Genomic DNA, 12,974 nt, shown 5'->3' with positions numbered 1-12,974 from the left:
CTTAAGGTTATGCTACAAAGGAAAATTTATCATTCACCATAATGATGGAACTCTTCCTCCGCACACGATCCGGTGGAGAAATACAGTGCATTAGACATGGCCTGTGCAGCCATAGAACGCAGCAACCTGTTAACGATGGGATCGCTGGGGTCATTCGCGTTATCCAGAGAATCAGCCAGTGTCTTGTTGGACCTGACAAAAGTATGGAAAAATTTTAATTTTGTCCCCAGCAATGATTTATAAGTCAACACTCTGAAGAAAACACTTCACACTCATCACGTCTGAATATTTTCATCTTTCAGTAGTTAAATTTATTTTGGATGCATTTCTGAAGAAACTTTTCAATTTAGTAATCTAGTTTGCTTTTAAGGTTGAAACGATGAAAGTGTGTCAGAATCTAAATATGTTTCTTAAGTAGTTAAAGAGTAATGTGTTTGTTGATATCTATGAGGTTATTACTTGGCACACAGTTAGGTGGTGAAATACCTGTTGAGTTGAATTCCTAACCCTCTTAACTTTAAACATCCCGTGTAAGTCAAAGAATGAACTCTTCCTTTTTTTAAATCAAGAATTATTGAGCCAGAGTTATTAAAAAAAAAAAAACAAAGCTAAACTAAAACTAAGGTGCACAAGTAAAAGAAATCTAAATTATTTTTCTTTTTAAAAAGATAAAGTGGTAGGAAGCATTCTATTTATTTACTCTCAAATAACAACTTTTTAAAACCCAGGCAATACAGAATTATATTAAAAATTAAACTCATAATACAGTACATAACTCAGTTCTGTAATGTAGCCCACCAAAATAAAAGGGGGAAAGATGGGAAATGAACAGGGAAGCAAAATGACAGAGTAAGCACTTTTGTTAACTTCTGAGTCTGACAGATTTGAATTTAAATTCTCATTCTGCCCTGGCTAGCTGTTAAATTGTAGTTACTCAACCTCTCCAGACTTAGTTTCCCTATCTGTAAAATACGAATGATACAAGATGCTGTCTAAAAGTCTGTTACTCTTGTGCTTGACACACACACAGAATTCTGCCACCAAACAACCAGCAAAAGATACTATCGCCTAAAGTAGAGGCAAAAAAAAAACCAAAAAAAACAAAAAAAAACAACATTTTGATAAAGGAATAAAATATATTTTAATTAGCAGCCGTTGACAGAAATTTTTGAAAAATCTTCTTTATATATCATTTTTAACAGGGAAAATATTTTATCCTGGAGGTGAAGTGTAAAACGTCTCACTCTATGAAGGGTTGGTATAAATTTACCATCGGTATGGTGTCTTATAAAACACTGAGCTATGCTGTGTTTCTAGAGTACTGAAATAAATAGGTTTATTTTTTGCATTTACCTAAGAGGTAAATGAAATTAAATCAAAGGTAACAGGTTCCTTCTGTATTACAAATTATAGTGGGTCAAAATTATGCCTCAGTAGACTTGTTTTAATTTTAAGTCTCTATACCTATATTATAGTAAGTGTAGAGAGCCAAGAAGTTTTCTATTTTTGGTCAAAGATCTGGCTGTCACATTTTAAGAACTACTGTAAGATAAATAAGTGTATAACACTCCCTTCCATTCCTCTGCCCCCTCAAAGGAGGAATTACCGTGTATCTATAAAGAAGCCTTTTGCTTTAGCACATTCTCGCAGTTCAGAAAAAAACTCCTGGTGTGGAGGAGGGTGTTGGCGCAACAAGGCCTGATGAGGGAAGCTCTCCCAGATCTTCTTGGCTACCCAGTGGTTGGCCAGAATCATGAATTCAGCCACCGTCTCATGGACTTCCAGGGGCTGCTTGGGGATGAGGTCCTGAATGTTCTTTTTTTCATCTAGCTGTACTCGAACCTCTACCCCTTCCAGTTCCAGCGCACCACAGCGGTCTCGTTTAGCTCGGACGTGGCGTGCTATGTCAGTCAACTTTCCAATTGCCCACACTAAGTCCTCTAGCTTGGCTTGTCTGCTCTTCTCATCCAAGTCTCTGAATTCTGGAATGTCATCAATGATGTTGAAGTTTCCATCCAGTAGTTCCTGGGCTGCTTCATAAAACAGTTTGTATGATGATCGAATAATGGTTCTGCCATACCACACTTTCTTAATTTCGTAGGAGGTTTTATCCAATTCCCACATGACGCTTACAGCATACCTACAAAAACAGTAACACTGACATCATTATTTAATTCTTCCATTTTTGAAGCAAACAGAACTTGACCCTCAATGTAACTCGAAAGAAACGGCATTGCTACAGGTTTTTGTCTCAATCCAATCATTTCACCACTAAATCAGTTAGACTAGGTTCTGTTGAGCTCTGAGCAAATCTGAAATGAGTTCACATGTCATGTTACAAACCCTATCTTACAGTTCTCCATTTTCATTAGAATAGCATAGCACTAATAGAAGGAGTCAAGCCTACTGGGCTCTCTAATAAGAAGGGCAAATCCTATAGAATGACACTGAACTATGATATTAGTCTTGGTGGTAGGGAAATCAGCAACAAGTTCATTTAGTGAAGAACCACTTAGTTATCAAATCGCTCTCTTTAAAAACATGCAACATTTGCACCTCACGTAAAAAACAAAGGGCTAATTTTCCTAATAATCAAAGAGCTCTTATAAATCAATTAAAAATAGATCAAAAACTCAAAGAGAAGGGTGAAGGAACAGAAATAATTCACAAAGAAAGGATATGTAAATGACTGTTAAACATATAAAAAATGTTTAACTTTATTCGTAGTAGTTGAGTTAAAAGTGCAAATTAAAATCACTCTAAGATACCATTTTCATTCATCAAATTGGCAAAGATGAAAAAATACAATATATTGTGCTGGCAAGGCTGTAGGGGGGAAACAAGCATTCTCATGCATTGTTGGTGGAAACAGAACTGTAACCTCTTGGGGGACAATTTGATTAAATCTAACACAAATATATATCTGTTGACACAGAAATTCCACTTCTAGAAATTTATCCTCCAGATATACTGTATTTTTAAAAACATGAAATGACTTATATTCTAAGTAAAGTTTTGTTTGTAATAGCAAAGGACTAGAAAAAAATCCATATTTCCATAGATAAGCAACCGTTACTAACATGGAATGATCTCCAAGATACATCATTAAGTTAAAAAAAAGCCAAGTGCTACACAATATATGTAATGTTACCAAAAAAAGACCAAATGTCCATATTTGTGTGTACATATATTACAGCTAAAAAATATGTAAGAAATTGGTAACTGAGGGAAAGTGGTATCTTTTATGAATTTTAGATTACATGGTTTTATTACCTATTCAAAATAATAGACTTAACTGTAATGAAAACTCCCTAAGTTTATGATCTTCATGCAAAATAGCCTCGACCAGAGAATACATACACACAAAGTTGTACCCATTTGTTCTCAGACATTAGCTGACTTTAAAAAGCTAAAACACAGAGGGAGGAGCAGTCTCACAGCTAGAGACAGAAGAGGAGAGGAAGGAAAAGGAAGCCTAGAGAAATAAAGCTGTCTGAAAGTAAGTGACACAGAGGGGTGTAGAGGATACAGGAGGGAAAGAGGGGTGGGGAGTGTGGTGGTAGAGCATGTTGGAAAGAAGAGAAGAAAGGTTGGAAGCAGGAATACCAGGCACCACACAGGTAAAATTAATGAACAAACTTACCTATCAACGCCTCCCAGGAGGGAGCACAAATCAGCACTGAGGATGGAGGGCAGCATGTCATAGCGTCGGTCTGCTAAATAATAAGTGGTGGCCCTGTGAACGACACACATGCAGGTACATGACCTTCAGCAACAAGAATAACTGCTGACTGCATGGACTGCTGTGAGGTAAACGGCCAAATCTCAGTACAAATGCCCGAAGGCTGTTGTTTTTCATAAAGTGCAGCCGACTGAGTAATAAAGCTATTCCCATGTTCCCACTTTCCTAAGCAGTACTGCTTTGGGCTGAATATGCTCTCAATGATACATAAAAAAAAGAAAAAGTGACACGAATCTTAGTTGTAAAAGAAAACTTAGAGTGTAATGATCCAGTATTTATATAAAATAGTATATTGTTACATGAAAAATTTAACATGTTTCAATTTAGAAGGAAGCAATGTGTGAAAAGTTTCTGTTATAAAAGGCAAGGTACATTGATCAAGGTACTATTTTTCTAAAGGAAAAGGAAAGTGGGCCTCAATTTCTTTTTTTCTGAAAGACATCTTCAGAATTGTATGGAATCGTGAAATCTTTGTTTTGAAAATCTAAAACTAGCATAGTTACAAATTACATTATAGACACATACACATAACCATGGTGTTGATTTCAAATAGCATTACCTTGTCCTAGCTTCAATATCAATATAAGAATTTGGTGCCACGAAATGTGTGACATCTGCAATGTGGACCCCAAGTTCCAGGTCACCATTATTTAAGGTTCTGACTGAGAGTGTGTCATCCACATCTTCACAACCTTTGGGGTCAATGCTGAATACAAGATGGGTTTTCCTCAGGTCTTTACGTTCTCGTTCTTCTTCAGGACTCACCTTCCAGGGATTTTCTGGTGTATTTACTGGCATCTCACACATCTGTACAACAAGAGGCCAAATATTCAGCAATTCCTGTACCACGCATTTCCTACAAAAATCCATTCTCTAACATTCTCAATGTGACCTCACAAATCTCTCATTCCCTATTACCTTTAGCAATTATCCTCTTTTTGCTTCTTTTGATCAGTAACAATTTATTAGGTGCCTCATATGTTTCAGGAACTGTGCTAGGATCTGGAAAGTTACAGCTCCAGTCCCTGGCCCTTGAGGACTCTTACAGTCTGACAGAAATGTCCCACAACTTTCACCAGCCTCTTTAGTTATGGCAGCTGAAGCAGGAATGAATGGGTGGCTTAGAAAGAGTATATCAATCTCACTTAGAATGATCCAACTATATTTAAATATAGTTGAGCTTTTAATTCAAGTCAAGCCCTGAAAACAAATTCAATATGTCTCAAATAATGAGAAGTTTATTCCTCAAAGATAATTTAGGCATGACCAATCTAGGGCATTTTCTCTCCATTATTACCTGTTTAAGCCATCAATCTGCAGTTAAGTACACTAAAAGGGAAGAGAATTCTAGTTCTGGGAAGTCTAATCCATGCTTTATTTTATTCTAACATTTTCACTAAGAGCTGAAACAAGTCAACAAATAATTTCCAGAAACTAATGTTAAACATAAAAATTTAATAATGTAAAATACTCTAAAATATTTTACTATTATAGCTACTGTTCTGTCAAAAACGAATGAAAATAATAACACCCATATGCTCTTGATGGCAATGCAAACTGATTCAATTTTTCTGAAGCACAATCTGCCAATACAAAACAAAAGCTATTTAAATTTTTATGTCCTTTGATTTGATAATTTTACTTTAAGGATTACATTCCAAAGAAAATGATCAAAAAGAAAAAATAGTAATATTTATAAAGTGTTTGAAGTAACATTTTTTTATAATACTGAAAAATTAAACAGCCCAAATGTCCAACAACTGAGGAACACTTAAGCAAACTAGAGTACATCAATATACAATAATTTGCCATAACTATTAAAATAAGTAGGCTATGTCAATATATAGAAAAAAAATTTAAATGAAAGAAGCAGAACAGAAAACAGTATGTGCACACTTTGAATATAGTCATGTAAAAATAATAAACAGGATTTATAAGGATTTTAAAAGATCACAAAGTGATGAAAATAGCTGAAGCTTTATGTTCATGGAATTTTTGTTTTCTGTAAAGGTTACAAAAACTGTTTTGTAATGAGCATGATTTTTTGGGGGCCCACGGGTCAGATGTATGGAACCCAGAAGCTGTTCCCTGCAGCTTTCTGCAGGCTTCCTGTTGAATGATTATGACAGGGAACGGAACCCAGTAGGTCTGCAACTAGGCACCCTTGTAGTTGCTGGGGATGAATATATACTGACTATAAGACACTGACATACCATTTTTAAGCACAGTTGGAAAATGTGAAAATTTGAAAGCTGTGAGGCTATAGGAAACTAATTCTGTACTTGAAGCTGACTTTGGTCTGGTCCAAACACAATAAAGAGTAGGGAGATTTTCCATTATGTGTGGCTTTAGACAGTAGGATGTAACATAGTACAAAGATTCTTTCTTTCTCAATGATGAAACAAATAATGACAAAGGCAAAAAGAAAATGTACAAAATGTCTTTCACCAGACCAAAGTTCTCAGAGAAATCTGACCTGAGCTTCTGAGAAAGGGGCAACTGAAATACTGTTTTCCACCAGGATGGTTGCAATTTCTCCTTCCAGATCTCCAATTCTTCCTAAAACACGCACAAAATGTCCATTAGGATACACAGATGTTGACTCCCAGGAATCGATACGAACAACCACCCTGAAATCCTGCACAAAGGGAGGAAAAAAAACATGAGTTCAGAACTAGGAGTTAAGTGGGTAAATTAGAAGCACTAAACAAACAAGAGAAATAGCATCAAGCTCCAAAGAGAGTGGCCAGTTTGTATACAGTGGGGATTTTTGTTGTTGTTGTTCTTGTTTTACTCAATTGCCAGATAGTGTATAAATGCTTGGCCCAGTGCTTTGAAGAGAAGCATTACCTCTTTACATCAAATGGACTGAAAATTTTAGTCTGTTAGAGAAAGCCAATTATAACACATTCTAGTTAACATTTGCAACACAAGAGAAAAACCCAATTATGCATAGTCAAAATTAAATTTCGAAACAAAAATCTCGATCTTGTGTGTTTGGGATTTACTTTCTAATGTCTTAATACATCTTTTGGTGAGGAAAAAGGTATCTGAACTGAACTTTAATACCCCCAAACTCCAGCAAACTATGGATAAGGAAAGCAATAGTTGCAACTGGCCTTGGAAGGCCTGCATAAGGCTTCAAGAAGTAAAAGTACACAATGACCAGGTTCCTGGCGGGGACACCTTACATCAGTGTCTCATTTAGAAACTGCAAAACATCAGGCAAATCAAATTGGGTGATGCCTACACTATTCGCCACAGTAAAGGTTAATTTCAGACTTTCTTGTTTATGTCTTCTCTCTGGTGCTATACTCCCTTACGGATAATCGATTTTGTGAAGTACCACTATATCATCCCTCCAAGGCAGAGTGATCGTATTTCTATATTGCTTGCTAGAAGAAAGCTTGTTAGTGTTGGCATAGTGTATCTATTCAACGTTTCTGTGTTGGACAGCTGGATAATGTATGTTCTCTCCAGTGTCTTACATAGTTCTTTCTAGGACGGTTTCTCTCTGGCCTTCATTTATTAACCAAGGACTACTTAATAGATGGTTCTATATATTTAGAATTTTGAAAAACAGGATCTCAGTATGCCAGATGGCATCAATAATTTATCCCTTATGTAAAAGAATCAACATTGTTTTCTGGTACTGCTCAAAAGCTAGCAAAAACAGAAGGAACACAGTAGAGGTATAATGTCAGCTACCTGGAGGGCTTCTGCTTGTTGAGTGCTAATTCGGATTTTAGGAATTCTGTAATCCCAAGGTGTAACTAGGATTTTCTGAGCATTTTTGCCCTGGGATTGGACCTCTTCTTTGGATGGAAATGTCACCACATAATCCCGCCAGTTCTTCTGAAGGATGCCCACCACTCTGCCTTTGGGAAAACAAAACAAAACAAAACAAAACAAAACAAAACAAAAGAAAGCCTTAAGTGGTTCAATGTCGCCTATCTGAACTCTGATCAGTTCAGCAGTGAGGAAGAAAATACGAAACACAATGTCCAGTTTTTCAAGCACAACCACGCAAGTCGAGAGATGCTTAAACATTTGCCTTCCCAGCATTTTATTATTAAGATGGATTTTTTTTTAGATAGATAATTTTTTAAGTAAAATTGTCAGTATGCCCTTTCTTCTGTAGGGCCTGATGTGACATTTAGAATCCAATAGTTCCACTTTTTCTTTTGCACTTACCTTATCAATCTCATGTATAGCTAAGTTGGAAAAAGTTAATGATTTCCATTTTTTTTAAACCCATGCCCAGTTTTTCTTGCATTTTCTGACCAACCAAGATCAACTGGCCCTATGTAATATACAGAGAAGTATACAAATCATTTTAGTCTGATGCACAACACTTTTAATCATTATTGGCTGAAGTCAAGGAAAAACAAATGTTAATAGTTAAAAGTGCTATCTTCTCTTTCCACAAACTTTTATTGAGCCCCTATCAGGAATCAGGCACTGTCCTAGGTGCAAGGAGTATATCAAAACAAAGTCTTTGACTTCCTGGAGTGTATCTTCTAGTCCAGGTGTCTGTGGGGGTGGGAAACAAACAGTAAAGAATAAATATATGTGAGGTAGTGATGATTGCTAAAAAAGATAAAAAGTAGGGTAAGATGACCAAGAGTGATAAAGGGTCAGAAATAGCAGCTATTTTCAATAAAGAAACATTTAAGCAGAGACTTGAAATGAGGAAAGGCAGTGTGAGGATGTCTGGGGCAAGCTTGTTTCTGGTGGTGGAAAGGAAAAGTTGGTCAATGTGGCAGAAGAAGAGTGATGAAGAAGACAATGACAGAAGACAGCCCAAGCTGGGGGGACTTGTAGACCAGGGTAAAGACTCTGGATTTTATTCTGAGAGAAATTGGAAGCAGTCACTGGAGACTTATGAGCAGAGACATGGCAAGACCTAGATTTGTAAAAGGAGCACTATGGCTCGGATATGGAGAAAAGACTATCTGGGAGCAAGGGTGGGAGGAAGGAGACCAGTGAAGAGGCTGCTGGGAAAATCTCACCAAGGGAATCTAATGCAGGGGTCCCCCGTCCCTGGGCCCCAGACTAGTACTGGTCTGTGGCCTATTAGGAACTGGGTCACACAGCAGGAGTTGAGTGGCGGGTGAACTAGAGAAGCTTCATCTGTATTTGTTGCCACTCCCCAGCGCTAGCATCACTGCCTCAGCTCCAGCTCAGATCATCAGGCATTAGATTCTCATAGGAGCACTGGTCACTGGTGCCAAAAATGTTGGGGACCACCGTTCTAATGCACTGAATTAAGAGAGAAATGGTGGAGTATGGAGTGGCTGAATTCAGTTAGAGCTGCCAGGACTTGCTAACTTGTGAAAAAAAAGTTGAGGATGATTCCAAGAGCTTTGGGTTGACCAACTATAAGAATAAACTTGCCATTTATGGAGATGGGGGAAGACTTGGGGAGGAGCAGGTTTGGGGTAGAAATCAGGAATGTATTATTAGGCATGTTACATTTGAGATGCCTATTCGACATTCAGGGTGCCAAATAGACAACTGAGTGATAAGACTAGAGGCTAAGGAAGGGTTTTGGGCTGGAGACAGAAAGCAAGAGGACTGAATGAGATCTTCTAGGGAGAGTGTGAAGGGTTAAAAGAGATCCATAAAGGAGCTGGCACATCCACGAGGACAATAAGATGAAGAAGAACCAGCAAAAGAACTGAAGAGGACCAATCAGCAGGGGAGAAGAACCCAGAAGCCAAAGATGAGGCATTAGTTCATTAGCCAAATGCTACTGACAGATTACAGATGCTGAGGACTTCTGGCAATGAGGTCACTGGTGACTTTGACAAGAGGTCGAGGGTTTTGTTTTGTGTGTGGACGTGGAAGGGGAGCTATGCCTCCATGTAGTGGCTTTTGGATAAAATGGGTAAAGGGGAAGAAGAAATAATGCAGAGTTAACTGTTTCACTGAGTCTTGCCATAAAGGTGAGGAAACACTTAGTTGACCTCACAGATTGTAAGGACCTTGTCAGCTTACAATCCCTTATGTTTTTATCTTTTATGCCTATAGCACCCGGTCTTTCTAGGCAATCTCCATCCAAGTACTAACCAGGCCTGACCCTACTTAGCTTCCAAGATAAGATGGGATCGGACTTGTTGAGGGTAGTGTGGCCATAGACAGGAGAGAAAAAATAAACATTCCACAAGGAAAATGGATAACTGGGTGACTTTCCAGCTGGCTCACCTGTGGGCATGGGCTCACTTGGGGACTCTCCTGAGGCCTTGTCATCACTGTCATTCTCACACAGGGCAGCAGTTCTTCCTTTCCATTCATTTTTAGGGAGCAGTTCCACAACTACCATGTCTCCATGAATTGAGCGGTTTCGAGCCTTCATCCCATGGATTAGGATGTCACTAAATAAACCTGTGTTTGAGGCAGCACAGAGACACTCCATGAAGCCAAGGGGGATGCTACACCGGCAGGATACTTCAAACATAATATATCTGAGGTCTAATTAGCATTCCTACAAAGAAGAGCTTCCTCCTTTCAAAGGTGAAGTCAAGTTTCTCCTGTTCTGCAGGTTAGGAATGAAGAAACCCAGCCGCCATGTCATACTGTATAATGTGCTTTCTCATAAGGGCCATCCTCAATCGTCTTTTAAGGTAGGATAATAGTTCCATGCATGAAATCAAGTAAGCCTATACTGTAATTCTGCAGGGGCCACACAGCCAGGGAGTAGTCAGTAGGCTGGCTGACGAACTACAGACACCGCGGGACTGAGAGGAACAATTCTGATGAGCAAAGCCATCGCTTCTCGTTTTCCTTCAACCCAGCCATGTTTCCTTGACTGTCAGGGTTTTTGTCCATCTTGTCATTACAGAACTAGGAAGTCCATTCTATCACAATATGATTTATTTACACATTTTTTCCCATTTTTATTACTTTTTTAGTGGTTCCTATAAGGCAATATAGCACATTGAGGCAGTTCGGGACAATGTCTTAAAATAATGGTCAAAACTGCCTCAGTGGCCAGTTCAGGCCCCCCCCCCCACCCCGCCCCACTTAGCAGGTGTGTGATCTTGGGCATGTTACTGTGCTTCTCTGTATTTTAGTTTCCTCATGTGTAACCTTGTATATCTTCATGTGTAAAAGGTAGAAAACAATAATAATACCTATATTAAGTGCTTGGAATAGTACCTGACATGTAGTAAGCACTCAATAAAATATTAGCTATTATAGTTTTTAAAGTTTATGACAATAAAGTCAGAAATTATCGACAAAAAGTTAGGGAAAAAAACCAACCCATGATCCGACACACCCAATGTATGTGGGGATATCCGACATGGCATATCTGATGTGAAAATTTCAGCTTTGCTTTCTTCATTGTGTAATATTGGGATAAAAAAGTAGTATGGAGATTTATGTAAGGTTTATACTGAACCTGAATCTTTACTGCTGGCTCCTTGAAGTCGTACAAAAGCTTCTATTTGTGCTCTGTGTTTGTTGACGTTCAGAATTCCCTAAAATCGTAACAGAAGTCAATGTGAAAAATTTCTTTCTTGCCTGCTTTATCTCTAAAAGGTATAGTTTTTAAAAACTATATGAACATATCCCCATAATATTCTTATAAGGTCTGTGATCCCTGTCTTTAGGAAGAAGATTCATCACCAAAATTTCTTTGCTCCTGAGAACATACATTCATTTTGAACTACTCTTAGCTATACCAATTTTAAAGGTCAGGATCTACCTCATCTAAGTGATGAGTGGTCTTTAAAACATCATCTTCCTCAAAGTATCCTTCCAGGGATGTTGTGACGTTTACTCCCAAGTTGGAAGCATTAAGCATTCTAGGTATACTCATTTAAAATACCCACACCTCAGGGAGGGCCAGGAGAGGGAGGGAGCAATTATGATCTTTTATGAACTATATAGATGTCTAACCAATGTATTGTATACTTGAAACTAATTTAAATAAGTAAATTCTAATAAATAAATAAATAAATAAATAGATAGATAGATAGATAGACAAATAAATAAATAAATAAATAAATAAATAAATAAATAAATAAATAAATAAATAAATAAAATATCTACTCTTCAGGGAGGAATGTTAGTGTGGTATTCTCAGACTTCAGCCTGCATAAAAATTATCTGAGTGGCTTATTAAAAATGTAAAATCCATGCTGGCATAGTTCGGTATCTTGACTGTGGTGGTAGATACACAAATCTCTGCATGTGATAAAACTGCATCCATACACACAACGAGTACATGAAAACTTAAAATCTGAGCAACAATTTTATCTGATTTCTTCTCAAGACCCTGACAGCATCTGGATCCTAGGTCCTGGGGGATCATAAAAGAGCCCTTGAAAGATATAGGAAAATGGCAAAGGGAGTGAAAAAGCCAAATTTCACCAATTTTATAATTTTGCCAAACCTCCAGACCTTGATTCCAAAATATATTCTCTTTTCCAGTGACAGGAGGCATTTACAAGGCTATTTGTGTAATGCTTAGTATGTAACCCAATTAAGAACTCTATAGAGTAGCTCCAACAAGACAGCTACGTCTATCAAAAGGAAGACTCCTAAAGCACCTTAAACATCATCAGCCCTGGCTTACTCATACCCATCTTTTTAATAGACTTTGAAATTAGAGGCCTATGACAGGAGGCAAGTAAAGACGAGTAGAAAACTGACACTGATTCTTCATTACCACCTCACCTGGATATAGCGTCCAGACTTAATGCCAGCTTCTAACACTTCCAGGGGAAGATGTTCTGGGTACTCCCTCCTGTGGCTCTCCTGACTCTCATTCTCTCTTTCCCGTCGGGACTGAAGGATAGAATCACAAAGCTCATGGGCGGCTTTTAAATCAGGCCAAAAACTGTCCAGGTAATTCTGCATTTGATAAAAGCACAAGAAAAACATGATCAGAAGAGAATAATTCATTATAGTAGTATTACCAAAAAACCTGAACAGGAACTGCCAGCATGTAGTTTTGAAGAGGTGTTAAGTGAGTATTACTCTCTCAAGCCTCACACTACCAGTTCGTTTTCTACCATTTCATTAATCCCCAAGGTCCTGCCAAATAAACCCCAGGGAGGCTGTTCCTACCATGGAACACGTCTACCTCCCTGATTACTCTGACCTTTCAAATCTCTCTCTCTCCCTCTCGTTCTCCCTACATGCATGCATGTATACGTCCAGTCTGCCTATCTTTACATGTATCTCATTGCTGCAGATAATAGCCTAGAGTGAATGGACAGGA

The 12,974-nt window shown here is 38.0% G+C and overlaps 1 protein-coding gene across 2 annotated transcripts in view; it reads right to left on the bottom strand.

Annotated features, from left to right (window-relative positions):
* The window catches only part of DIS3L (DIS3 like exosome 3'-5' exoribonuclease), a 30,365-nt gene that overhangs the window by 2,586 nt on the left and 14,805 nt on the right, over window positions 1-12,974 (bottom strand). The window contains exons 5-13 of one of the 2 annotated variants that reach the window (XM_016141008.2): window positions 12,428-12,604; window positions 11,148-11,226; window positions 9,950-10,129; window positions 7,451-7,620; window positions 6,219-6,380; window positions 4,302-4,549; window positions 3,644-3,736; window positions 1,607-2,140; window positions 38-192 (exon numbers count right to left, since the gene is read on the bottom strand). In XM_016141008.2, the coding sequence (XP_015996494.1) occupies window positions 38-192; window positions 1,607-2,140; window positions 3,644-3,736; window positions 4,302-4,549; window positions 6,219-6,380; window positions 7,451-7,620; window positions 9,950-10,129; window positions 11,148-11,226; window positions 12,428-12,604 (1,798 nt within the window). Of the gene's footprint in view, window positions 1-37; window positions 193-1,606; window positions 2,141-3,643; window positions 3,737-4,301; window positions 4,550-6,218; window positions 6,381-7,450; window positions 7,621-9,949; window positions 10,130-11,147; window positions 11,227-12,427; window positions 12,605-12,974 lie in introns of those variants that run through there. The other variant, XM_036239466.1, reaches the window with a different exon arrangement.

The sequence above is a fragment of the Rousettus aegyptiacus genome, unplaced genomic scaffold, assembly GCF_014176215.1.
Source record: "Rousettus aegyptiacus isolate mRouAeg1 unplaced genomic scaffold, mRouAeg1.p scaffold_m13_p_3, whole genome shotgun sequence".
Classification (NCBI taxonomy): Eukaryota; Metazoa; Chordata; class Mammalia; order Chiroptera; family Pteropodidae; genus Rousettus; species Rousettus aegyptiacus.
Note: the sequence above shows the minus strand (reverse complement) of the source record. Positions and strands in the feature narration are given on the sequence as shown.